This window comes from Tenrec ecaudatus, chromosome 11 (genome assembly GCF_050624435.1).
Source record: "Tenrec ecaudatus isolate mTenEca1 chromosome 11, mTenEca1.hap1, whole genome shotgun sequence".
NCBI lineage: Eukaryota > Metazoa > Chordata > Mammalia > Afrosoricida > Tenrecidae > Tenrec > Tenrec ecaudatus.
The window spans coordinates 108,545,221-108,573,100 of NC_134540.1; the positions used below are offsets into that span (position 1 = coordinate 108,545,221).

Sequence of the window (27,880 nt, forward strand, 5' to 3'; positions counted from 1 at the left end):
AGTGTAAGATAGGAAATAATAACAATATATATAACTTATCAAGGTTTCACGAGGGTGGGAGAATGGGAGAGGGTGGGGGGAAAAGAGGAGCTGATACCAAGAAAATGTTTTAGAAATGATGATGGCAATGTATGTACAAATATGCTTGATACAATTGATGTATGGTATGTTATAAGAGCCCCCAATAAAATTATTTTTTAAATTTTCCCTGAGGTGCCCAGATAAAAATTAAGAATAAACTTTCGGGGTATAGTAAAAATGGATACATTTTTTAAAACCATCCATTGAGAACCTTGTGGAAGACAGTTATACTCTAACACACGTAGGAGTGCCATGCATTGGAGGAGACATAAGGTAACGAGTGGTGGTGGTTTTCAACCAAAGGGAAGACATGAGCCAGCAGTGAGTGCAAACAACACCTGTGCTGACCTTATAAACCCATGAGCCACACTGGACACATGGGCTCTTAATAGAAAACATATTCAACATGAATGACTTCTCTTTTATTGCTTACCCTTGTGATCCAGAGGATTTTTAGGTCTCCCCATGATCTCATCCTCTGTGGCCTTCAAATTCTGGATTAGAAAGTATGTGGTCATTTTTCCTTTACCCTTCACGTCAATTTCTCCCCTTTCGATGATTTCAAATCCTTGATTTTCCAGTGCTCTGCACAAAGAAGGAAATGCACTAGATATCAAAGATTTGGTGACTAAGTATAGGGTGGTGGGAGTATGCAGGAGGACACAAGTCATGGAAGAGTCCATCAGTCAGTGCCTGCTGGGAGCAAAGAGGCACAGGGGAGAGGAAGGAAGAAGGTCCATCATACACTTGCACAAGACCCAGGCCAACTTTGTATCCCTATCTCCAGAGGGTTGTGCCTTCCTCTAGCACAGTAATCCTCAACCTTCCTAATGCCGCAACCCTTTCATACAGTTCCTCATGTGGTGGTGACCCCACCCCCAACCATAAATTATTTTCATTGCTACTTCATCACTGTAATTTTGCTACTGTTATAAATTGGGTGACCCCTGTGAAAGGGTCGTTTGGCCCCCAAAGGGGTCTCAACCCACAGGTTGAGAACCACTGCGTCTAGCACAACCCGCAAACCACTTTCACATGTCTATACTTCATGCCATCGATGCCTGTGTACACTCCTCACCACATGATTCTGAAACAGAAGGCTCTTGGAATATCTGTTCCCTTTCCCCATCTTCCACTCACCACCGATGTACCTTACAGTTGTCATCGTGCCATCCTAACCACCTAAGCTTCTTCTTACGTGATGACTTCTGGTGATCAAGGCACTGAGGAGTGTCAGGCTGGACCTTCTGCTTAATTACTTAATTACCAGATTGGGAGCTGTGTGATGTAGGTGAAAGAACACAGAACCATGCCCATTGGGCGTCTCACAGTCAAAGTCACCTGCCTCAGCTGGGCCTCAGCATTCCATCAGTCCTTCCATTCCCTCTGGCCTACTGTCCCACGTGCCTCATCACTCTACCCCAGCCACCTGGTTGACGCATGCGCTCTCACTCTCAAGCTGCTGACCGTGCCTTCTCCTTGGTGATCCCTTTTGGTTACAAAATTGCCATAATTATAGGTGTCATCCTATGATATCTTATCCCATTGACCACAGGAATCCTCCTTCCAAACCTCAGAGAAAGAAGTGTTCTTCGTATTCCCAGTCCATGCTTCTGACCACCCCTTCCTGCCTGCTCTGGGCCTTGCTCCACCAGCTACCCACTTCCTCAACAGTGGTCAGTTCCTGTCTGTCTGCATATCCACCCCATTGTCCAGGGTGCTCAAGATGAATCCATTAAAAAGAGAAGTAAACAACTTCTCGCTTGACAATCTCCTGTTTTAATTCAATATAGTTTATATAAACACAAATCTCTTTTTTACCCAGCATCAACCACTAGTTTCTTCTTCTGCTTCTAGCTTTTGCACTCCAATTACCAATAACCTAGGTTAGACCTCTTTTCCACAAACTCCCATAAAAATCCTGTTATCTTTAAACTGACTCCAACACATGAAGATTCTACATGTGTCCGAGGAGAACTGTGCTTCACAGAGTTTGCAGTGGCTGATTTTTCAGAAGTAGATAGCCAGGCCTTTCTTCTGCGGTGCCCTTGGGATGCTTGACACCCCCCCCCCCCAACACCTTCTGATTGGCAGTGGAGTACTTTCAACTGTTTGCAGTACCCCCTTCTTGGTTAAGACCCATTCTTATATTAGAACTCATTTAATGCTCTTGATTTATTGTTTAAATTAAAGTATACTTTACATACAATTATAAGATGCCCACATCTGTAAGTAGGAATAATTGTGGGAACTATTATCTGAAACTTGCTTCAATAATAAACAATAAAAATTTTAGAACAAAGTGCAGTGTCCTATGCCTATAATTACCTTTACATTTACCATACTTTAAGAATGACTTTCCAGGACTGCTTCTTCCTTCACTGAACTAAGGGCCAATAAACTTTTTCTGAAAAGCAAGATAGTAAATACTTCAGGTTTTGTGTTAGATAATTGTATCTTTCACAATTACTTAACACTGCTGTGTCTGGACTTAAACAATCTGTAATTAAAAAGAAGGAATGGCCATGTGACAATTAAAGTTTATTTATTTTAATCTGTCAATTCCTCAATTAGCCCATATGCTCCTTGGAATTATCTTAGAGTAGCGACTCAAGTTGATAGATGCCATTGAGTCAGTTACAACCCGTAGTGACCCTATGCACAACAGAGCAAACTACTGCCCGGTCCTGAGCCAGCCTCACATATTGGTTAACAGAACATCTGCTTACAGTGGGATATGGGGGAAAGCACATAGGTTTCCTCTATTACCTCCCCTCACCCCACCCCACACCAGGGCTGGTTTTTACTCTCATCTGAGTGGGCACTTGGTAACTTCTAGAGGGAGAGCGGAGGGCAGAGGGAATATGAATAAACGCATAGTACCGGAAGGCGCTGGGGCTGAGGTGCACTTTGTTGGGCAGTCCGTGACTCTCCATCCTAGAAGCTGTGTTCACAGTATCACCAAACAGGCAGTACCTCGGCATCTTGTCTCCCACAACACCTGCTAGGACAGGTCCCGTGTGAATCCCCACCCTGATCTGTAGAGAGAGGACCTCGTTTTCAGAGAGGTCATCTGATAGGCTTGTTTTAAATCTTTCAAGCGAAATAAAGTTTCCATAAAATGAAAACGCAGATATCAAGAGTTTAGATCCATGATTTCTAACAAGCTCATATATCCCCATCCCAAATAAAATAGAGCACAGTTCCATTTACTTTCCAGAATTACCGTATGCGCCTTTCTAGCTACACTCTGTCCCTCCTCTGAGTGGAAGCTGCTGTCCTAATTCTTGAAACAAAGATTCATGAGCCGATTCTAGAGCCTGCCATAAACAGAACTGTGCAGCATGTATGTGCTCTTCTGTCTGATTCCATTCCTCAACGGTTTTGAAGGTCATCCGGACAGGTGCATGTGTCACTAGTTCATTGCTTCATTGTTGACTAGTATTCTATTCGAAGAACACAATCTGTCCAGTCATTCTCCTCTTGGCGAATGCTGAATTATTTTCCATTTGAAACTATAATAAATAAAGCTGCCATGAACATTCACATATGTCTTGTGGCGTGTGCTTTCATGTCTTGAAGCTAACTACTTGAAGGTGGAAGTTCTAAGTTGAAAGGTAGATGTATATTTAATGTTAAAAAATGACTACTTCCCAGTAATTTTCCAAAGGTGAGGTACTATTTCTATCGCCGTCATTAATATGATACTTCCGGTTGTTCCATACTCTCACCATCTTCCAAACCCAAACAAAACTCACTACTACGGAGTTGATCCTGACTCACAGAGACCCCATAGAACAGAGTAGAACTTCCCTTTAGGTTTCCAGGGCTGTGAATCTTTATGGAAGCAGGAAGCCCCAGCTTTCTCCTATGTACGAAACACTCACCGTGAAGTTAGCGCAATGTGAAACCTACTACACCACGAAACAACTCGTGGTATAGGGGGTTTTTAATTTTCATTTACCTAATGGTTGTTGTTGATAGATGCCGTTGAGTCAGTTCCAACCCATAGTGACCCTGTGCACAACAGAACAAAATACTGCCCAGTCCTGAGCCAGCCTCTCAATTATTCCTCTGCTTCAGGGGCTGTGTCAACCCATCTCCTTGAAGGCCTTCCTATTTTTCACTGCCCCCCTACTTTACCAAACATGACGTCCTTCTCCAGGGATTGGTCACTCCTGAAAACATGTCCAAAGTATGTAAGATGAAGTCTCACCATCCTTGCATCCAAGGTACACTCTGACCATACTTCTTCCAAGAGAGATCAATCTGTCCTTTTGACAGTCCGTGGTACTTTCAATATTCTTCTCCGACATCACAATTCAAATGCATGGATTCCTCTTTGGTCTTCCTTATTCAATGTCCAACTTCCATATGCATATGAGGCGATGGAGAAGACCATGGCTTGGGTCAGGTGCACCTTAGTCCTCAAAGTAACGTCCTCGCTTTTCAATACTCTAAAGGGGTCTTCTGCCTAATGCAATGTGTATTTTGGTCTCTTGACCCCCTAATGGATAGTAATGTTAAAAGTAGTTTCATGTGATTTCAAATAAATCCAAATATGTTATCCAGTTGATTCTGATTCATAACAAGAGTAGAACTATGCAGTGGGGTCTCCAAGGGTAGAAGTCATTATGGAGGCAGACTGCATGGAATACGAGGGTGCACCCCCACAGAAACCAAGAACGATGCTCATTTGGCTTTTTGATGTGAGGAGGAGAGTGCATTTGGAGTTCATTCCACCAGGTCAGACTGTTACTCAAGCTTCTGATTTAGAGGTTCTGAAAAGATTTCATAACAGTGTGTAACTAAAAAGACCTGATTTGTGGCAGACGGGGGATTGGTTTTGCCACCACGACAGTGTACCTGCTCACGCAGCCATCTCAGTGAGCCAGTTTTTGGCAAAACAAAACAAAACAAACAAACAAAAAAAACCCAACAGTGTGCCTCTCCTAACTTAGAATGCCAATATCTTTTCCAATTTTCTTCTTTGCAACTCTAGCATGAAAGCGTCTGGGAATTCATTGTTTAGTTTCACTCTTAGCAGTGTAGCATTATTTTCACCTTTGTTGCTCTGTCCCTTACCCCACCATTTTTACTGAGTCTTCTTCTGTTGGTGAATTTCAGTCTTCCTATTCTTACTTGAAGGGAATTTGTATCTATCTAGACAAAAGTATAAATATAGATACAAATATACTCACTTATCAACATGCTTATTTTCTGAAGACCAGGTCATTTTGTCAAAATTTGCATTCTGTGAAAATGGAGAATGGTCAGAGGACAAAATGGAAGATTACTAAATCATTCCATAAATGCTCAATTATATCACGATATAACTGCCAGATCGAGTCCTTTTGTAACAGCCAAGCCACTGAAAATTAGGGCCCAGGAAATGTGACACATAACCTTTACTATCACAGACAAAATTACTCTTGATAGCACCCCAGCATTGTTATTGCTAAGTATGCGCAAAAAAAGATAGACTTTTTAAAAAAAACGATTGTCCAAGAGCTTAAATGCTGGTGATTGGTAGTTAATGTGTGAGGAGATTGTGTATATAAATATAGATATAATATAAACAAATATATTCTTCCTATTTCTATAGTCATATATTTTCAACTGTTTCCCTTCAGTGATTTCTATGAGTCTTTCAGTGGAAATATTCATCTCTTATCTGGCCTCATTTCCACCACGGCATCACTGCCCATCTTGATTCCTTGTCTTCCCCGCCCCATAGGCTGCATTTTCTAAGTATATCGCCAAGCTTTTCCTCCTCGTCCATTCTAGGGGGACGCTGTGCTGCAACCTGGTCAGCTTCTCCATCACGCAAGCCCCGACTGACAGACACGTGATGGCAATGCCAGAGGTCCATTGGCTGGGACACCAGCCCAGGTCTCCCATATGGAAAGCAAGAAGTCTACCACTGAATCACCACTATTTCGTTGTGTTTCGTGTTTTCCTTTTGTTTTGTTTTTGCTCCAGCTTTGTGGACACGTGATTACCTGTGGGATGCGCAGTTGGCACGCTGACGAGGGTTTTACACTGAGGTTCCTCAGGGTCTAAATCATATGGGGTGGGTGAGAGAACACATCTTTAGAATCTCTTGGGAGTTATGGTTTTGAAAAGTCATATTCCATCATATCTCACAAAGCCAGACTCACTTCCAGTGAGCCATGTTGACTCACAGTGATCCTGTAGGATACAGTAGAACTGTCCTTATATTGTTTCCAAGATTGTCAATTTTTATGATTAGAAATTGGTTTACGTTTCATTAGATAATTATTTTGAACTGAATTTGAAATATTTTTGACTGAAAAAAAGTGGAAATGAGAAGTCTGGGTGGCTGGCTTCTGCTAAGCAGGATACCAGGAGAGGATGGCTATTTTTAATCTCCAAATTTTCCAACTTTCATTGTGTAAACCAACGATTATACTTGTGAGAGCAGTTTCCTGTGAGAAAAAAAGAAATGTCTGGGCGAGTGGCTTCTGGTGGAAAGACAGTTATTCCAAATACCCTATTGTGGTCGTTAGGTGCCATTGAGGTGTTGTGACTTCTAGTGACCATGTGGACAGCAGAGGGAAACACTACCTGGTCCTTGCCCGTCCACCCAGTTGTTAGGTCGCAGCCCATCGTGGGAGCCACTGCGTCAATCCAGCTCACACAAGGTCTTCCTTGTTTCATTGCCCTCTACCCCACCGAGCGTGGTGTCCTTCTCCAGGGACTCGTCTCTCCCGACAACACGTCCAAGTACATGAGACCGAGGCTCCCCACTCTTGCTTCTAAGAGCATTCTGGTTATACTTATCCAATACAGACTTATTTATTCTTATTTTATTCAATATTCCTCTCCAGCACCACAATTTGAACACATGGATTCTTCTTTAGCCTGCCTTATCTAATGTCCAACTTTCACAGGCATGTAAGGCAATAGAAAATCCCATGGCCTGGGGCAAGTACACTTAGTTTTCAAACTCACATCCTTGCTGTTCATCACTTTGGAAAGGTCTGTTCAGCAGATTGACCTAATGCAATACATCATTTTTACTCTTGGCTTCCTTGAGCATTGATTGTAGATCTTAGCAAGATAAATGGACAACTCGGTGGTGACTGAATGTCCTAAGGAGCTCCAGTGTCTGCCCTACTGGTTGCAGGTAGTTTCATATCTTAGCCCGAGTTCTGAACATGGCACATGGAAGTTGAATTCCAAATGTCACTAAGTAGCAAAAGCTGGCTATTCATCAAACGTCAGCCACCTGTTGAAATGCCTGAATAACAACAAATAAAGCAGTGCTTGTAAATAATCAAGTGTCCAAGAGAGTTATCCCTACAAGGTGAAAGGGAAGAAGGATTTGGTATTGCCCTAAGTGATAAACGAAGGCAGTTTGCAGCACGTCATGTACAGTTAGACTTCCACAATCCTCTTGAGGAATTTGAGAGAAGTTCAGAAAGTAATATACTCATGAACACATGTTTAACCAGTTGCTGTTGAATCAATTCTGAACAATGGTTACATCATATACATCAGGGTACAACTGTGCTCCATAGGGTTTACAGTGGCTGATTTTTTTGGAAGTAGACCAGTAGACCTTTCTTCCAAGGTACCTCAGATGAACTTGAACCTCCAACTTTTAGTGCAATATCTGTTACTTAGGAACATATAAGAGGCAAGAAAAGAGTTGGGACAAGTTTCCTATTTTAATTACGATACATCAATCTGTCTATGCAGACTAATAAACAGAATTCTCCTTTTTATGAGATGTTAGTATAAGCAAAATACTCGGCTTTTCCCTACCTGTATGGGTTTCCCAGTAATGGGATTCATCACTTCTCTTGCAGAAATTCTCATTCCCAATGCAAAATTAGCCACCCTTTGAGCATGGCTTCCAACAGGCACTGGCACTCCGCCGACCACCATATATGCATCTCCGATGGTTTCCACCTATACGGAAACATGTCAGGAAGGGTTTTCAGTGCACTAAGCATATTGATAATTTTATCATTTCTCATATTGAAAAACAGACCATATTAATAGTAATAGTTCTGATTATTTGCTAGGGTGTGTGGCATATTAAGAATGAGGTAAGTTGCCTCTGGAAAGAACCATGGGCTTCTGGTGGCAACCAATCCCCGGGGAGCTGAGATTCCTAGGGTGGCCATATGATGTATATATGAATAAACATAGTGTTTAGATTAAACTTTCTGTTCAATAGAAGGAACAGGAGAACTGCTATCTTCAGAAACAGTGTTTTCACTTACAGGCCCAACAGCCATATTAGCCCTCAATACTACAAAAGAATTTACGAAAGTTACAATTCCTAAAATACCTCCAATTCTCTCTTAACCTTTTCTCCTCAACCCACTCTCATCCTCACTGTGATGGTGAAACTAGGCTAAGGTGCCCAGTTTAGGTGTCAACTAGGCTAAGGTGCCCCGTTGTTTGGTTATGAACTATTACAGATGTTGCTGTGAAGGTATTTTGTTGATGTGCTTAAAGAGTGACAATGAGTTGATTCTTAGTAAAACCTATTATCCTAATAATGTGGGACTACCACATGGTTTAAAATCGGGAAAGGTGTGTGTATCATTTCATCAGACTTATTCAGTCTGTATGCTGAGCAAATCCTCAGAGAAGCTGGCTTATATGAAGAAGAATATGGCATCAGGATTGGAGGAAGGTTTATTAACAACCTGAGATGTGCAGATGGCACAGTCTTGCTCGCTGCAAGGGGTGAGGACTAGGCTACCAGCTTCAGTATGGACTGCAAGTCAGTGTACAAAATCCTCACAACGGAACTAGTAGGTATCTCATGATCAATGGAGAGAAGGCTGAAGCTGTCAAGGATTTCATCTTTGTTGGATCCACAATGAATGGAAGCAGCAGTCAAGAGATCAAAAGACACATCTGCTGCGGAAGACTGAAGAAGAAGTGATGCATTTGAATTGTTGTGCTGGAGAAGAATATTAAAAGTACTAAGGACTGCTGACAGGACAACCAGATCTGTCATGGAAGAAGGACAGTCAGAGTGCTCCCTAGAGGCATGGGTGGCAAGACTTCATTTGACATACTTGGACAGGATGTCAGGAGAGAGAAGGGCATGCTCGGTAAAGTGGAGGGTCAGTGGAAAAGAAGAAGCCTTCGATGAGATAGATGGGCACAGTGGCTGCCACCATGGACTTGGGAAAGAGTGAGAGGCTAGTGCAGGACTGTGCACTGTTCCTTTAAGCAGAGGGTCCCCGTGGGCTGGGACTGACTGAATGGCACCTACCAACAGCCACGTGGGTGAGATTCAGCCAATCAGTTAAAGGTCTCTTAAAAGCTAAGTCTGAGGTTTCCTAGAGAGAGGGAATTCTGCTTCAAGCCTGGAGAATAAAAATCCTTTCAGAGTTTCAATCCTGTTGCTTAGATAGCAGATGTTTGGATTTGCCAGCCTTCACAATTGCTTGAACCAATTCCTTAAAACGAATCCCATGAAAAATATTGATATAGAACAATTCTATTATTTTTTCATTGTATTTCCACAATTTGAGGCCTCCAATCTATATATTAAATATATATGTTTATATGAATATATTAGAGGACTCCTAGTGATGTAGTAGTTGTGTGTTGGGCTGCAATCCACATGGTTGGTGGTTCAAAACTACCAGCAGCTCTGAGGGAGATAGACTGGGTTTTCTACTCTCACTAACAGTTACAGCCTCAGAAACTCACAGTGAAACACTATGAGTCAGCACTGACTCGATGGTAGTGAGTTTTTTGATGCATCTATGTAGACACATATATACATATATGGAATATATGCATACATATACAACTATGGAATTTTTCTGTATATCTGTACCTATATTTATCTAACAATGGAATTTTTCTATCAATTTTTGAAACTCCCTTACATGTGTATAATGTGTATATATAGAGAGGTTTGTGAGGTCTCCATGCCACTGATATCTATCAATATCTATCTACATGTATATAGATATAGATACAGATATACATATCAGTCATGTAGGTATATAGTCATCATTATTGAGTGGGTCTGACACATGGTGATTTCATGCATGTCAAAGTAGAACTATACCCTAAAAGGATAATGTTTTCAATGGCTATTTTTTAGAAGTTGATCGCCAGACCTTTCTTCCAAGGATCCTCCGGGTAGATGTAAATCTCTTTACCTTTAAGTTAGAAGCCAAGTGCATCCATTGTTCCCACCACACAAGTACTCTGTTCTCTCTCTCTCTCTCTCTCTCTCTCTCTCTCTCTCTCTTTCATACACATATATGTATATAGCACATGGGTTCTATTTCGCTTGAGAACCCTGACAAATACAACCCCAACCCAAAGCAGTGAGGCTGCAATGAAAGATTTATATTCAAGTTCCTGTATTTCCTGAGCACAATGAAGTTTACCCCATAGCACCAAACACTTACTTTGTAGACATCGTGGACACTGGTCAGCCTGTCAAACTTGGAGTACATGGAGTTCAGCATATCCACTATGTGGATAGGGTCACAAGCGGCACAGATGTTAGTGAAGGTCACCACATCACTGAAAAGAATGGTGCACGTTTCAAATTCCCCTGCAACAGAAGCCCAGGGTCAGTGGCAGCAAAGGAAGTGGAATAATCATTCCATGAATTCTTGACCCAAGTGCCCTTTGGAAGTCAAGTCTTCCCAGGCACTGGGGGAAAGGAACTGGATGCCATTGCAGACATTTCCCAAGTGCCTCCTATGACCTAGTTCTCAGACCAGGAGCATTGCACACTCGAATAGACTGGATCTCTGAAGCTGTTGAAGAACTAGTTCAGTGACATGAACAGAAGAACGAACAAATCATCATAAGTGGCTTAGAGTGGGCGCTGGCTCAAAAGAACCCCCTAAAGAGAGCCATGGAAGAACCTTGAACTGCAAGAAATAAAGGACCATGGCTGTAGAAACTGACCACCATGGAATGGTGGGGGTTCCAAATCTTCGCAAGGCTGGAAGCCTACCATCTATTCCTAACTTGGCCCCTGCTTCCTTCGGTTGCTGCTACCTGCTAAGGAGCTGGTCTTCGACTCATGGAGACCCTATTGAAATGCAGTGGAACATTGCTAGTCCTATGCCATTCCCATGGTTGCCTGGGGATCAGACTGTTGCGATCCATAGGGTTTCAGCAGTTGATTTTCAGAGACAGCTCCCCAAACTTCCTTCCTAAATCATCTTAAGGCTGGAAGTTTTCCAGAAACGTGTTTAGCATCACAGCCTCTGACAAACTGTAAGCAAACCTCAGTCTTGCCTGGAAGATGAGACTTCTACCACCGAACCCCGGCTACCTTAATAGTTCCACCTAGCATCCATCTATTCTGTAAGGCATGTTCTCTCCCCGCCCCCACTCGACTTCTCTATATCAAGCCCTCCACAATGTCTATCATACTTAAAAGACAAACTGTTACAGGGCCTTTGGGGTGTGGTCACACTGCTCCTCAATTATGCTCTAACACTCCCTGTCACTCTCTCTTCGAGTAACACTGGCCACCTTGGTGGCCTCCAGCCCAACACTTCTAACTGGACCTTCTCGTCTTCCCATCAAGCCTGCTCTTCTATCCGGTTCCGTCTAAGGATAAAGCATCACTTCTTTTCTTCTTTTTCTTGTCCTCCACATCCTATCAGTGATGAATCCTGTTGATGTCTGCTCAGGCTGCCTTCGTGTAGGATGCAGTGTGGGCTTCCTGCCTGCCTCGGGCTACCAGGTCCCCTACACTGCAGCCAGAATCCTATGTATAAAATAAGTTGTGTCACTTCCATTACAGGAGGAAAAGATGTCAAGGAAACTGGCTACCAAATAAAAAACAACTTTCTCCCGTGTCCTCGTGTTCTAGGATAATTATTTTCATATTGCCTTATGTTTGCCCTTGTAATCCCCTTTGCCTGGGGAAGACATAGTTGCTATAGCAAAGTGTGGTGAAGAAACTAGATGGTGCCAACTATCAGAAAGACAAGCGTCTGGAGTCTTACAGGCTTGTTTTCAAATAAGCAGCCATCAAAGTGAGGGATCAACTAAGTCCACATGGAAGAAGTACATTAACCTATGTGATCCAAAGATTGTACATGATAAAATCCAAATCTGAAGGAGGGAATGGGATGAGAGCTTAAAACATGAACATCTTGTTTGTAGAAGGCTATGCATGGCAATGGAAGGACAAAATTCACTTGCAGGGTCTCGAGATGGAGTAAGCCTCTGCTAAATTCCTTCTGACCATAGTCAAGGAATGTGAATGGCCTTGCTGTCAGATAGAGAGCATTGTAAAGTCAAGTATGGCATTTATTGAAAAATTAATTTAAAATGTGATAGCTTATCATTTGATGTCCCTTTGACCCATTTTAAAGTTGTTTCCATTTTTAATACTTTCTGTTTTCTTTTTGATTGAGGGGTTTTTAATGCTTTGGCTATTTATTATTGTTGTTGTGTTTGCTTGCTTGCTTGCTTGCTTCCTGTCTGTGTTCAGTGTGATTATCTGTGTAGGAAAACCAGAATAGGTAGCTCTGTAGAGACAGTAACTGGATTGATAATTGCCTAAGGGCATGGCAGAGGAGGATGGGAAGGAATGGGTTGCTAACAACAAGGGGTACAAGAAGACCATGTTCTGTCAGTAATACCATGATAATGGCATCAATCTTAATATGATTGGACAATTAAATGATATGCTATGTAAAGTATAACCCAATAAAACTATATTGAACACACACACACACACTCAGATCTGCCTGATTTCACAAGGTGGGTCCCAACCCCCTAAGGCACACTGCCCGGGGGGCAGGCGGGGGGGGGAGGAAGAGGAATGTCTGCAGTACCTGCAGCAACCTTTTTGCCTTCCTTCAGCTGGTTGGCCACGTGTTCCGGCAGCATGGCATACAGCAAGGTCTCCGTTTTCTTCTTCTCTATAGCCAGATGCTTCGAAAGGACCCGCAGCTCTTCCTTCTTCCTCTCCAGCTGATTGGACAGCTCCATCTCAGCCAGCCGCTGCTGGTTCAGGAGAATGAGATCCCTGGTGGTGTCATGGGGTGCGATGTCAGAAAGGTGCATCTTGTGCTCCTCCAGCTCCTGCAGGCTGCGCAGCTTTGGAGAACACATGTACAGCATGCACCTCATGGACTCCATCCAGATCATCTGGCCTTTGCGGAGGAAAAGGCCACAAGAGAGGACGTCACCAAGAGGGACCTTCATTGGGCAGCCTTATGCAAGCGGTATCATGTGCAGGTCCCAGAAGGTGCAAACGGTTTGTGGTTGGCTAAAAGGTGTGTGGCTCACACCCACCCGCTCTCCGAATGCAGGCAGGGCGATTTCCTACCTCGGAGCTTGAGGGTGGGCTTCGTTTTCCATGCTTCCGGCATCATTTTTCTCCGTGTTTTCAGGACAAATTGACTGTTGATAAATTTGCAGATGTTGGAAATGTTGAAGGTAACTTGGGGATGAATGATGGAGAAATAGTCGTCTAAGTGAATCTTCTGGGTTTGAAGTCCTGGAACAAACTTCTGAATGTTCACTCCAGCTTGCTTGACCCTCAGCTACACACAGAGGACAGATATCAGACTGGGGATCAGAAAACAACCGATGCCATCAGCTTTACCGTGGCAGAGACATCCTGGAGATGCTTTGCCACTCTTTGCTTCCATGATTTAATAACAATGGTAGGTGGGTAGGTAGTGATTGAATAATGTCAATGGGTTCAGTAGTCTCATAGAAAACCACAATAGTTGCAGGCATTTTCAAGGATTTTTGTTACCACATATTTTGTCTATTTGACCTTTACATGATTTGAAAATCAATTCAATTAGTTAGCTTAAGTAGCATCCAAGGAAACTGATGAAAATAAAACTTCAATAAGCAAGGTCACAAGCCCTAGAATGGTGGCATAAGGTAGGCAGAGACCTCCCCTCCCACACACATGCAGCAGCGAAGCTGGGTGGAACTGAGCGTTAGCGGCATTGTTGCATAAGGGTTGGACTGTTGGTGGTCCAAATCAACGTGACAAGAGTGATAAATGGTGAGGTACGGAACTCCACCATGCTCCTGGGGTGAAGGTATTGGGCTGTTTAAAGCAAGACTGGCAGCTCAGAACTATTAGTCACTCCTTGAAAGAAAGAGAAGATTCACCATTTCAGAATCCCTTTATAGGGTTGTACTATGCATCAGAACTGCCTCGATGGCTGCGGATATGGATTATTGTGAACACCTGGTTTGCAGAAGGCCATGAGTGACAGTGGACGCCCAAAACACATTTACAGCCTCCAGTGACGCCCCTCGGAGCATAGCCGAGGGGTGGGAACAGCCTTGTCCTCAGAGAGCATTGTAAAGTTGATTGTGGCAGATGTAGTAATGTTAAAATAGAACCCCTTATCATTAGATGTCCCTTTGGGTTCATTTTAAATTTGTTCTAGTCTTTAGTAATTTCTGCTTTCTTTTTGACTGATATTTTCTCTGTTTTACTGCGCTGTTGTTATTGTTTGGGGGGCTTTGTTTTCTTTATAGGGAACCCAGCATAGATAAATCTATAGCAATGGTAATTAGATTAACTCTTTCTTGAGTGTGGCAGGAAAGGTTGGAAGAAAATGGGTGGCTAATAACAAAGAGTACAAGAAAGAAGAAAATGTTTTAAATGTGATGTGATGATGATTGTACCATACTTAATATGATTGAGCTGCTGAGTTGTAAGCTTTGTGAATTATACACCGATAGAACTTAAACAAACAAACAAAAAGTTGGACTGCTAACTGCAGGTTTGGTGGTTCAAACCAACAAGCTGGCTTTCAGAAGAAATATGAGGCTATCGGCTTCTGTAATGATGTTCCGTTTCAGAAACCCTATAGGTAGAGAGAATCAGCTCAGTGGTAGTGACCTTGGTTTGGTTTCGGTATTACTACTAACTGTGTTTGTCTAGCTCCTTAAGAAGTGCACTGTAGTGTCATTTCCTTTCTCTCTAAAGGCAAACCTTATGACTCGAGTATTGGTTTAAACCCCTTGGTGTTGCGCCCTTACAACATCCAGAGCAGAAGCCACTGGCCATTCAGTCAATGCGGACGTGTGACCCCATGTGCGTCAAACCTGTCACGTCAAAGGGTTTCCAATAACTGATCTTTCAGAAGTAGATCACCATTTCCTCTCGTTTGAGGTAGACTTGAACCACCAATCTTTTGGTTAGCAGCCAAGCTCCTAAACTGTTCACACCAACTAGGGACTCCACTTCTCAAGAAGATCCTGCATTGTGGTTTCTGGAGGATGCTACCACAACACACAGATGCACTTGAACTGTGGATCTGGAGAAGATCATTGAAGGTTCCCGGGACGGCTAAAAGGACAAAGCAATCTCTCTTGGAAGAAGTATTGCCAGAGTGCTCCTTAGAGGCAAGGGTGGGGGGACTTTGTCTTACATACTCTGGACATGTTGTTAAGAGAGACCAGTTCCCTGGAGAAGGACTTCATGTTTGGTAAGGTTGAGGGGCAGTGAAAAATAGGAAGGCCTTTCAGAGATGGGTTAACACCATGGCTACGACAATGGGGTTCAAGTATGGGCACAACTATCAGATGACCCAGGATGGGACAGTGATTGACTCTGCTGCGCTTAGGACTGCTATCGGTCGCAACTGACCTGGTGGCACCTAACAATAACACCGAAAAGAAAGTTAGTGGCCCTGCCAGGCTAACATCTAATAGCCGTGCCTTGGGAACTTTAAGAGATGTGCACTTTCACACTAGCCACAAAGGACAAGGAGTTCTTTCCTCACCGGTCTCTTGCCAACTCCAAGCTTACCGATTCATCAAAAACAATGTGGAAGGGAAAAGCAGAGCAGAATGTTTTCACCTCGATCCAGAGTCTCTCCGGATAAGCTGCCTCAAAGGTGCTCATGAGATGCCCTGGATGAGGAACAGAAGGATGTCTTGGTTAGAGGCAGGTCCACCTCACCCTCACACCAAACAAGGTAGCCTTGGGCTTGTCTCTGGTGTTTGACAGGCACCGTGCAGGCCCCCTTCCTGTCTGTAGCTGTCCATGGCAATTCTAGTTTCCAATGAGAACAAACAGAAAACTTGCTACCAGGTGGAGAAACCTTCCTGCCCTCTGCCAAATTTCTGCCCAGGGCCGAAGAGCTTCTGACCTGATTGAGTATGCCTCTCCATGAACACAATGACAGACAGCATTGACATTGATATCATCGGCATTGACACCATGGCAGGCAGACAATAAGGGCGCAGAGTGGAGCATGTGTGTCCAGTCTGGCGTCAGGGACATGCGCCATGGAACGGATGAGACTGACAGTATTAACCAACAGCCCTCTTTGGCAGTGGAGGGAAGATTCAGAAAGGAACCTTTTTGATATGAAAATCGCCTTGACAAAGAATGTCAATTGCGTGTCTGACTCCCTTGCCGTAGCTTGAAGACTGAAAAGGCAGTCCTGGGACTCCTGCGGAACTTGTCCCAGATGCATGTTGGCAGGACCCATTAGGACCCAGCGAGGACTGAGTTCCCAGCCCTCCTCCTCCCGGGGAACCAGAGTCCGTATTCAGGCCCAGGCATCAGAGTGCTCAGTGCTGCTGGCCTCCGTGAACAGCCTACTGTCTTCGTTTTGCAGATGAGATGAAGGAGGACCAGACTGTGGGGACGCCTGCATCGTCACACAGCTTGTTGGGGGCATGGCAGAATCTGCCTTCCTCGTTTGGGGGCCAGTTCCCTTTGCCTACTGGATGACCCTTCAGTGCTTCCCATCATTTCCTCCTTGTTCAGCCAGAGCCAGTTGAAGAACAATGGAGTCAACTTTTAAAAACATGGGTGAATGGAAACAAGAACTAGAATGGGGGAAACTGTGGATCAACAATCTGTTACAAAGTTCATCTCCCTCTTCCAAAACAACAGTAGGTGTGCTCCAGAGCAAACCAAATCTCCTGATTGGCAGAGTCAAAAGCAGCAGGGTCCTGTCGTCCATGGGATTGCTTTGAATGTGTGTTACTCTCCACAGTACTGGGAATAATTGAATCTCCCACGTGAGGCGCTTATAAATGTTCCCGATGCCTCTTTGGGGTCTCCCCCTATAGGGCTTCTACCTGAAAGTTCCCCCAATCTTGTTACTTCCCTCAAATTCTAAAAATGAGCTTCTGCTCTAATCCCACCCCACCCCACCCCCCACTGGCCATGACTGAGTCCGTTTAAACGAGTTTGAAGCCCTTGTATCTACAGACTCCTGGGCTAAAAGTGTTTCCCAATCCAGAAGGCCAGGATCTAGAAGGAGCCGTGGGACTACATTGTTCTGGGTAATATTTCACTATTCAATTTCCTTTTCAATATCGTCCCATGCTAGGCCTGCTTCAACTCCATGATTACAGGGAGCCGGGGGGCTAGGTCACGTGCACAAATACCAGAGGCAAATCTCCCTGTTTTTCTGCCACGGACCTAGAGACAGAATGCTTTAAAGTTAGAGAACCATGCCAACCAGGCCCAAGCTCCCAAGAGCTCAGTAGCAGCATATTTTGGGAGGACTCTGTGCCACTGCCAGCCCCAAGAGGGCGCCGTTCCTCAGGCCACAGGAGCACAGCAAAGCTTCCACTCTCAGAGCTGAGGGCAGAGAAAGGGCTTACTCACCTTTTCCAAACATGACTATGCTTCTCACGATATTCCAGCGGGATTTCTTCAAAGGGCAAAGAGAGACACTCACATAGTTCTTCCTTCTATTCAAAGCTGCCCCGAGGGCCTGCAGAGGACAAGCAAGAAGGAGGGGTGTCGGCCTCCCATTTCCAGTGAGGCCACTCAGTGGGAAAAATTCAGTTTCTGCACCAGGATCTGAGGAACAGCATGAGGTCTTGCGAGGTCAATTCCACCCACATTTGAGAAGCCCTCAGACTTTATCTAAATAATCTTTGTGCTTGTCCTGTAGTAAAGACTGAAAAACAACAACAATGAAAACCTCATCCAGAATCTCAGGAGGGGGCTGGGACCACGTCTGGCAGGGTAATTGGAGAGAAGAATGTCCTCCTTTCCTTTGGGCAAAGATTCTGCCTGCGAACACATTCCGAGGTCACCTTCGAACACTAGGGAATAGAAACACCCCGTGCTCTGGAAACCCAGACTTATGTGTGTATTTGTGCATGCTCTGTGAGCACAGAGAACTGCAGTCCTGATCTACAGGTGGTCGCTATGTAAACGGGTACATGGGTGCTCCACACACACACGGCCACTAATGGAAAGGTTGGAGGTTTGAAGCCACCAAGAGGCATCTCAGAATAAAGTTCTGGTGATCAATTTCCAAATAATGAACCCCTAAAAATTCAGTGGAGTCTGCTCTGACATACGTGGGGTCCTGATGAATCAAATCAGCTAGATGCTAACTGGTTAGTTTTAAACAGGTTACCTTTAGAGGTGAAGTTCAGGTGGCCAACCACAGAGTCTTAAGTTGACTCTCGATGCCTGGCTGGCCCCCATTGTGCAAGTAGGCCCTGGGTCCTTAAAAGTCCTTTTTTGTTTGGTTTGGGAAGGGAATTGAAAAATCAGCCATCAGATCCAAATGTCAAAGTTTTTATACTCATATTTTTGTAGCTAAAAATCTTTGAGGCTCTGGTGCACCCCAGAAAGCCTCTCAATGTGTTCCTGGGGTGAAGGTTAATTTTACGAGTCAACTTGATAGGCTTTTCTGTCCAGTCAGATTCCAGCCCAGACGATGCTGTAGAGGATCTTGTGGATGTGATTGACTATCACTCAACTTTAAATAAAAGAGATTACCTTTGAGAATGCTGGTGAGTCTCATCTATCAGTTGAATGCCTTAGAGGAAAAATGAAGGTTTCTGAGAAAAGAAATTCTAGCTCAAGGCTGGAGCACAGAAATCCTGCCTGAATTTGCAGCCTGCCAGCCTGTTCTATGGATGTCAGACTTGATCTTCAACATCCACCCTCACCTCCGCTTCCAGCCTGCTGTCCTGCCAGGTGTCATACTGCCAGTGAGTCGGGCCCAACTCATAGTGACGCTATAGGGCAGAAGACAACTGCTCCATAGCTTTTCATGGCTTTAAGTCTTTAGAGAGTGGATAGCCTCATCTTTTTCCCAAGAAGAAGCTGGTGAGTTCAAAACACCCTTGCAGTGAGCAGTCCAATGCTTAACCACCCACGATGCCAAACGCATAGACCAACTCCTTAAATAAATTCAATCTCTCTCTCTCTCTGTATCTATATTTCCTATTGATTCTGTTTCTCTGCAGAGACCTAACCTAATACACCAGAGCAACTTAACCCATTAGTTCTCATACAAGGAAATTTTTCTCCCTTCCCCATCCGAGAAGATATTCAGCAATGCTTAAGACAGGAGGGGCGAGGGGAGAGTGTCATGTGCACCTAGTGGGTAGAGGTCGGGACCCGGCTAAATACCTGACAATGCAAAGGACACCTCCCGCCCCAACCCCAACAAATTTCTAAATGTCCATAATACCAGTATTGCTGAGGTGGAGAAACCCCTTTCTCAACCCTGTTAGCTGAAGGCCCAATTGATTCTGCTCTTTGCATAACTGACTCAATTGATGGTGAACCATGTTTTCTCAACAGCAGTATACACAGTACCTCGTGGTCTTGATGGGCCCCCTGGCCTTCTTGTGATCCACCTGGCTTTGTCCTTCTCATCTGTCTGTGGGGTTTCTGCACAACAAGAAATACAACATGCTCCCTCTTCCCTGTCCTCTCTTCTTCCTTATTCATGTCAAGGATATCCATGGTCACGTCAGTGTCAAAGAAGTCCTTAGCCACCGCTTCAAGTATTCCTGCAGTAGAAGAACACCGATTGGGGAGTGGCAGCACCACTCGTAAAGTATTCCAATTACACAGCTCTTGAGGAATTCCCAGAGTTCATCAAGCCTGAGCCCTGCCTCGGACAGGTCCTACAGGACAAGTAAAAAAGGCAACTATGTATTGATTTAAGTTACATATGCCTGCTATCTTACGTATCCCTCCCACTCTAATTTATTATTTAACATCTGTTCATTTGCTTTCTTATTTCAGGAAGGCAGTTAATTAATTGAATAAACAATGAACAGATGCAGGTTTTAAAATTTTTTAAAACAAATTTCAGATACAAAAGCATTAAAAAGTGTTCATTTGGGATTATATCTCAGGGTTATAATCTAAAGCATGGAGAAAACATGCATGAAGATATTCATTTCAGCATTGTTTAGAAATAGAAAAAGATTAGTGTCAACTCATTGTTTAACAATAGAGGACTGGTTGATATAATTATAACCTGGAATATCATCCAGCCACTTAAGATGACAGTTTGAGACTATGTGAAAAATGGAAAGATATCTTTCTATACTGCTGAAAAAAACAACAGCAGCAACAACAACTAAAAACAAATCCACTGCTATTGAGTCAATTCTGACTCACAGTGAACTTACATCAGGTTTTGGAGGCTGTGAATCTTTATGAGAACAGATAGCTTTCCCAGGGGGACAAACAACAGAAACATGGGTGAATGGAGACAGTGGCCAGCATCGGATATGAAAATAATAATAATCTATAACTTATCAAGGAGTATGAGGATAGTAGAGGGGGGAGGGATGGAAGAAAGAGGAGCTGATCCCAAGGGCTCAAATAGAAAGTAAATGTCTAGGAAATAATGATGACAACATAAGTACAAATATGCTCGATACAACTAATATGTGGAATGCTATAAAAGCTATAAGAGCCCCAATAAAATGATTTTTTTGAAAAAAAATCTGTAGGATCCCCAATAAAATGACCTTAAAAAAACAAACAAAGAGATCACTTCATTTTTATTTTATACTGTCTGATAAGTTTAAACCACTCATGGGTGGTTACCAGTTCAACGCTTAACCGAGAGCGCCACCAGCTGACACAAGACAACGTGCAAAACTATTGCTTCCCTGTTGCTAGACTCTATGGACACCTTACTACGAAATGATACTTCATGTATCAAAACGCGGCCAGTTCTGCACGATCGTCATGATCGTGGGTGTGTGGCAGGCCGTTGCTGCAGCCATTGCGCAGTGTGTCCCAGCCTGGGGCTCACCTTCCAGAGCATACATCTCCAGCAACATGAGACCTCCCACCTGAAAACGCCTCCGAACTGCTCTGCAGTCCCTTCTTTGGAGTCGGTAGTCATCCGGGAACTGCACTATAATCATAGGTAATATTCTGCTAGCATAACTTTTAGCATTGTGCCAACACAGAAGCCTTGGCAATACAAAAAAAAACAAACAAAACCAGACAGGTAGTGGGCAGAATTGAAAACAAAATAACATCATAATCAAGAATGTTAGAAGAGAAACAAACTTTGGGAGTCACAGTGAAGATGTTAAGGAGCAGACTTCATAAGAGATAGAGCTGTAACTCTCTACCCATGGCTGACTCCTAGCCATCCTGAATCATGTGTAGGGCTGCCTTGCTCATTCCACAGGACTGGTTCAGGCATGCCCATACCTGGTACAATGTGACACAGACCACTTCTATCAGAGTAGTAATGGAGAAACATTTTCCCATCGGCTCCTTTCTCCACGCGGAATGATGGTGCATTCATCTCCTAATTAAAAACAAGACATGTTTCCCACTGAATGCCGGTTGTATCAAGTCCACTTTGAGGGTCTATAAAACAATAGTTTTGATCTGCTACATCACACAGAACTCAACTGCCCCTGCTCCAGTCACTTCAGATAAAACGACCAGGGTTGGGGCTAATAGCTGTAGTTGTTGTTGGCTGCTGCTAAGTAGGACCCAACTCAAGACAACCCCATGCCCAAGGAAAGGACATGCTGCCAAGTCCTGCACCATCCCCATGATCAATAATGGATCAGACCAATGTGCTTCATAGATGTCTCAGTGGCTGGCTGCCAGAAGTAGATCAATGAGCCGTTCTTCCTAGTCTGTCTTACTGTGGAAGCGCTCCTGAAATCTATTCGGCAGCATCCAATATTCAAGCCGGAAGGGACACATAAGTGGTGTCTCACAGAAGCGGACTGGTGGGCTATTGAATCCAGTCCTCTCACACAGGAGGCAACAATTCTCTCACCCTATATGTTAGAAACTTTATAATCCCCAAGCAACTTCACATGCCAAGGATTATCCCCACAGAACCTCAGAGAAGTTAAGGTTAAAATTAATGACAGAACAACATTGGAACCACACATTAGCCCTTCTCCCCTGTCATGCTGCCTCTGTCCCATGCTCTAGCACAGAAAGTCTCAATCTTGCACGGCCTGTGACCAAACGAGCACAAGTATCTTCATTCGCAGATAAGAGGCTCCAAGGAGTTGCACGTACGGAAGAGTCAATTCCTTGTCCTGTAATAATATCACCTGCCCTTCAAAGGTCCTCACTCGGAGAAGAGTCCACTTTCACAGACCAGACATTGATGCAGTGGCTGGTCCATCGTGTATTCTAATGTAGCACAATCTCTCCCTATAATATCATTTAATGTGACATAAGCAGTCATTTGGAAAGACAGTTTCCTTCAGGTGCATTCTGCTTTCTGACAATAACTACGTAAATATTTGGCAGAATTCAATCATCACTTTCCTCCCGGGCTCTGACTGGTGAGTCTGAACTGGCCTTAAGGTTAGCTGCCAAGGCCAAAATCACAGCACTGCTAGGGCTTCCTTCAGGTATAGGTAGATAAAAAGATATCCGTAACTAAGACAAACTTCTTCAAGGATGCGTCAGAAACCAATATTCTCGGAGAGGAAAGTTAATTTTCAAGTTTGCATCACCTATATTAGGAAATAAGAGCAAAGACCTTCCCTGTAGGGCCCTTTCTATACAGGACTTTCCTCTCATTTTAGGCAACAGAGTATCCAAACCACATAGCATTCAGTTGGAGCAAGACAAGAGGCGAAGGCAAAGGTTCCTTTTAAAACCAGTGCCCTTTCCTGTGGTGGAGGGCTGTTAATGGAAACAGGTTTCTTTCCTCTGCCTATGGGCCAGGGCTGTGAGCAGCCCCGCTATCTTGCAGAGTGTACTGGAAAATGGGTGATTGCAGAAGCAGTTAGGTTAAAATTTAACACCTCATCATTTGATCTCCCCTTTGATCCATTTAAAATGTGCTCTAGTTTTTAATATTTCTTCTTATCTTTTTGATTGGAGTTTATAATCTGTTTTACTTACTTATTGTTGTTAGTTTTTAAAATGTTTTTATAGGCATATGAAATCCAGGATGGGCAAATAGTAACTGGATTAATGGTTCCTTGTGGGTGTGGCAGGGGAGGTTGGGGGACATGAAGAGCTATTAATGATGAAAATGTTCTAAAATTAATTGGATGATTGTACACCTTTTTAATCTGATTGAACTATTGAATTGTATGACATGTGAATTATATGCCAATAAAACTGTTTTAAAAAGAAATCTTAAAAACGAACATGTTTTTGGTTCAAATAATTAATTTTATATTTCCAAAAGTATGCATAGAGAAAGTAGATCTGTTTTTATGTGTATGTGTTTACATTTGGATGGAATCCAGAGTGTTTGATGCAGCACAGATAAGAGCATGTGATAAAATAGAATTTTAAAAGCTTTGTAAAGAAATTACATCAAAATTCTACACATCAGAAAATCAAACCCACTGCCACTGAGCCAGTCTGGATCTCTTGTGAGGCAACAGGACAGGGTGTAACTTACCTGCTGCAGGATTTCTGAGATTGTAAATCTGTCGAGGAACAGACACCCTTGTCTTTCCTCTGAGAAGAGCTAGCTAGTGGGTTTGAATCGCTGACTCTGCAGTTAGCAGTCCAGCACTTAATCCACTGGGCCACAGGGGCCCTTAAAATTATACACAGTGAAAATGAAATCACTGAGCTCATGAGTGTGTCATTGAAAACACCCTCAGGAGAGGCAGCAGGTGGGAAGCAAAACATAGGACTTGGGACTTGAGAAGTTCAATTCATGTCACTCTTCCTCACAAAGTTGACAGTAACACATTGAGAGCAATGTTTGGACCGTGAAAGCCACTCCACGAATACTTATCGATTTAATGAATGAGTGGAAGGACATCTGTATCTTCTCCATACCTGTGGTGTACAATACTAAGTAAATTGATGAAGCACATGAGGTATTTAAAAATACGACAGATTGTTGACGAGACTTCACTCTAGTTCTTGATGTTCTAATTGAAGTGTCTTCGCAACGAAAGGAGACTGTGAGAGGAAGTGAAAAGAAGTTGCCACATGCATGATCACAGTTAAAAACCTGGTCGAACTGAAGAGAAAGGAAAAGGAGGGAGGAAAGGTAGTGTGATTTGTGGGTGCGTCTTCGTGGACCATCTCCTCGCTTAGGACCCTCTCACGGGCTCTCTTTTAATCCACCCATCGTGATGAAGCAGGATTTGTTTCTCGAGTGTGTTAGCCTCTGTGTGTGTCTATTGCTTCAACAAAGTATTTTACACTGTTAGTCAATGACTATTAAGTAAACGCATTTAGTAATTGAGGTTCTAAGACGGCAAAGAACTTGCCCAGTTCACGTAGTTATTCAGTTCAGAGCTGTTAAGACAAACCTATCTGACCAGTGGCGAAGGCTTTTTCTACTCACTCTATGCCTGAAAAGTTCAAATAATAATATCATTATCATCATTACAGAACACACCCAGCTATTCAGTCTGCTCCGAGTCACTTAAGTTGCCAAAACTCAATCTGAAAAAAAGGAGAGAGTAATAGTTTTTATCTTTAGGGTGTGTATTGACTGCTGAGTTATTTTAATAGGCATGATCTCATTTTAGCCTTCTGACCACCTTTTCAGGATGGTTATGACAGTCAAGTATACAAATGATATTGTAAAAATCTTGGCAAGCTACAAAGCACTCTAAAAAGAAACATAACCATTATTATGATCTGTGTAAATTCCACTTCACCTTTTCAATAAAGCATTTTTAAAACAAGAATAAGGAACTTTGGCATTTGATTGCTAAAACCTGATCTCTAAAAACATGAAAACCAAGGAATGAACTTCGGAAAGACATATCCCAATTGGGAAATTAGTTTCCTGACACCTCAGTCAGTAACCCCCGTGGGTTAATCGGAGTTGCTTGGGTTTCGATTCCAGCTCTTGGCCCTGTCAAGCCTGTCAAGTCATGTTATTCACGAATAACACGAATCTGGCTGCTTTAGCTATTTATCAGCTCCATTCAGCCCATGAAACCCAAAAGAGAGTAATTTCTACAGAAACCCGACTGTATTTCACCTTTGTTTCCGTTGTGATCAAGCCAGACATTTCGGTCCAGCTTCAAACCAGTCCCTATCAGAACACGCCATCATCCATCACGAGGCTGGGCCTCTCCAGGTGGCCTTAGATTTTTGCTGTCTAGTTTATACAAGTGACCCACAGATATTTATTTACTATTCATTTCCCCACATGAATATTCAGCTCACTGGTAAAGTATGCCAAGGATTTGGCAGCAGATGGGCACATGCTTTTGCAGCTAAAACTCTGTTACGGAGGATAAGTGAAGTCCACAACTTCTGTGGGCACTTGTTAGCCAAGTTGGCCTCCAACTTATGGTGACCGATTACCACAATAAAATTGTACAGTTGTGACCCGCGGGGTCCCGTTGATTGGTTTTTAGAAGCACAGCAGGACCTGGGATCCTTTCTTCCTAGTCGATCCTAGCCCGGAGGTGCCACGGCATCATAATAGCATGCGCCGTTCCACAGACAGGTGACGGCTGTGTATGAAGCACACTGGCTGGGAATCGAAGTGAGCATGCTCACCTGGGCCACCTCTGTTCTCACCGCTGGCGTTCGCTTGCTGCAAATTTTCCCTGAAGAAGATACCCAGCTTCCTTACCCGATAAGACAGTGCAAGGTAACTGTGGAGGGCGTCCAGGTTTTCAATAAACTCCTCAAGATTTCCCCCCAGTGTCCGCAGCATCCTGTCATAGCCAGACATCTTACAGAACTTAAAGAAATATCCTCCAAAGAGTTTCAGAACGGCTTCCATGGAGACATCTGTGGAATCCGAAATACAACCAGGTAAGCAGTTACGGGTGAATCCATTCTGACTCATCTCGGCCCCACGTGTCAGACCAGACTGTGCTTCAGAGGGCTTTTAATTGCTGGCAACTGCACGACTAGGGCTTTTCCCCTAACCACCCCCAGAGGCTTTAAATACAACAGCTTCGAATCAGAACAAAAAGTCTCCCGCAGAGAAGAATGGAAAACAACTCTTACAATGTTATAATTTACTCGTTTACCCAAAGAGAATACCCAATGCCTGAAATGACTTTCCCCGTCTCCCTTCACTCTTCCAGACTCCACTCCCCTTCAGCAGCAGCGTCCCCGTTACATCATTCGTAAAGATGCCTAATGAGCCTCCCAGACAACAGAGAGCTTTAAGTGTTGTGTTTTTCTCTTTTTCTTGGCTGTTCGTAAATCAGTGGCTCCATCCTGTACATTTTCTGTGCTAGATACAGAGTACACCCCCCCCCAAAAAAAGCACTGCCACTGAGTCACTTCTGACTCAGAGTTGTAAGCCTTTAAATCTCTGTAGGAGCAAACAGCCTCGTCTTTTTCCTGAGAGTAGCAAGTGGGTTTGAACTACTAATGCCCGACAGAGCTTATCAGGGTTCCTAGACATAGGGTAAAAGCTTGATAAAGACTTGCTGGAAGATTTGCAGAATCAGTGAGGGTTAGTGGCACTGTTGAAATACACAGACAGTATGCGACCGTTTGCCTTACAGGAGGGCAGCGAATGTGTTTTAGAATCTTTGTTTGAGTCCCAGAAGCATTCATTGGGTGGCATGATTATACTCGATCCTTGTCAAATCCTAGAAAGGTACGTCTTTGTATAATCATCTCCCCAGCCAATGAGAGCTCTAAGGTGAGATCCCCTTTGTGACTTTCACTAGGTCCCACAGAGCAGGAAGGGGTTGCTCATTGGCTCTCATCATTGGCATAGGAGAGAGGGCAACCAGGAGGGCTAGTGGTCTTGAAGGAGTGACCACAGCCAATGTGAGGTCTCCTCTTTCTACGTGGTTCTTATGTAGTACACATAAGAGAGGTGATGTATGGAGAGATTGCATTGCCCTGGGGAAGACTCAGCTGTCTGCTTCCTTGACCTTGGACCCAGCAGCCCCTTTGAGTTGAAGGACTTCAAGTATATTAACTGTTTCATGGAAGTGAGTTGAGATGAACCCTCTGTACTGCTGTGTGGACTAATTAGCTGCTAGATTCCCTCGGGCTCTATCTATCTACCTATATACCTATCTACCTATCTATCTATCTATCTATCTATCTATCTATCTATCATCTATCTATCTATATGATCATAAGTGTCTTAGTTTTGTTTCTTTAGAGAATCGTGTCTAAAACATATAGGAAACCCCTTTAAAGTGATTTAAACTTCTAAAAGAAACCAAACTTGAATCTAGAATAGAATGCCCAGAATCCATAGGTAGAAGTTACAGAAAGGGAGATTTGGGTTCAAATGCTATGATAGTTATATCATGAATGCTATATGAGCTAGAACTCAACAGAACTGTCTAATTTCTCTGGGTCTTACAAGTCTTCTGCCTTTGTCTTTTCTTTCTTTTTAAAATAATTTTAATTGGGAGTTAATACATCTATCCCACCATTCCATAGTTCAGTCACATCAAGCAGACTGTACAATTAATACCACAATCAATTTCTAAAAATTCTCTATCTTCCTGGGCTCCTTCACATTGTCTCTCACTCCACCACCACCTAGCCTTCAAATTTCTGTCTCCTAGGCTACCCATCACCAATTCATTAGGTCTTTCTTTCCAAGTCTTGATCCTAAACTAACACATCTTACAATAAATATTTAAGCCACTAAAAGAAAGA

General features: G+C 43.4%; 1 protein-coding gene across 1 annotated transcript in view; it reads right to left on the reverse strand.

Moving 5' to 3' along the window:
• The window catches only part of LOC142461034 (guanylate cyclase soluble subunit beta-2-like), a 101,052-nt gene that overhangs the window by 33,780 nt on the left and 39,392 nt on the right, over positions 1-27,880 (reverse strand). Inside the window, exons 4-14 of the mRNA XM_075562698.1 lie at positions 25,866-26,026; positions 21,521-21,620; positions 19,649-19,845; positions 17,687-17,795; positions 15,866-15,969; positions 13,406-13,622; positions 12,909-13,229; positions 10,506-10,654; positions 7,873-8,019; positions 2,965-3,119; positions 515-666 (exon numbers count right to left, since the gene is read on the reverse strand). Coding sequence (XP_075418813.1) covers positions 515-666; positions 2,965-3,119; positions 7,873-8,019; positions 10,506-10,654; positions 12,909-13,229; positions 13,406-13,622; positions 15,866-15,969; positions 17,687-17,795; positions 19,649-19,845; positions 21,521-21,620; positions 25,866-26,026 — 1,812 coding nt within the window. The remainder of the gene's footprint in view (positions 1-514; positions 667-2,964; positions 3,120-7,872; positions 8,020-10,505; positions 10,655-12,908; positions 13,230-13,405; positions 13,623-15,865; positions 15,970-17,686; positions 17,796-19,648; positions 19,846-21,520; positions 21,621-25,865; positions 26,027-27,880) is intronic.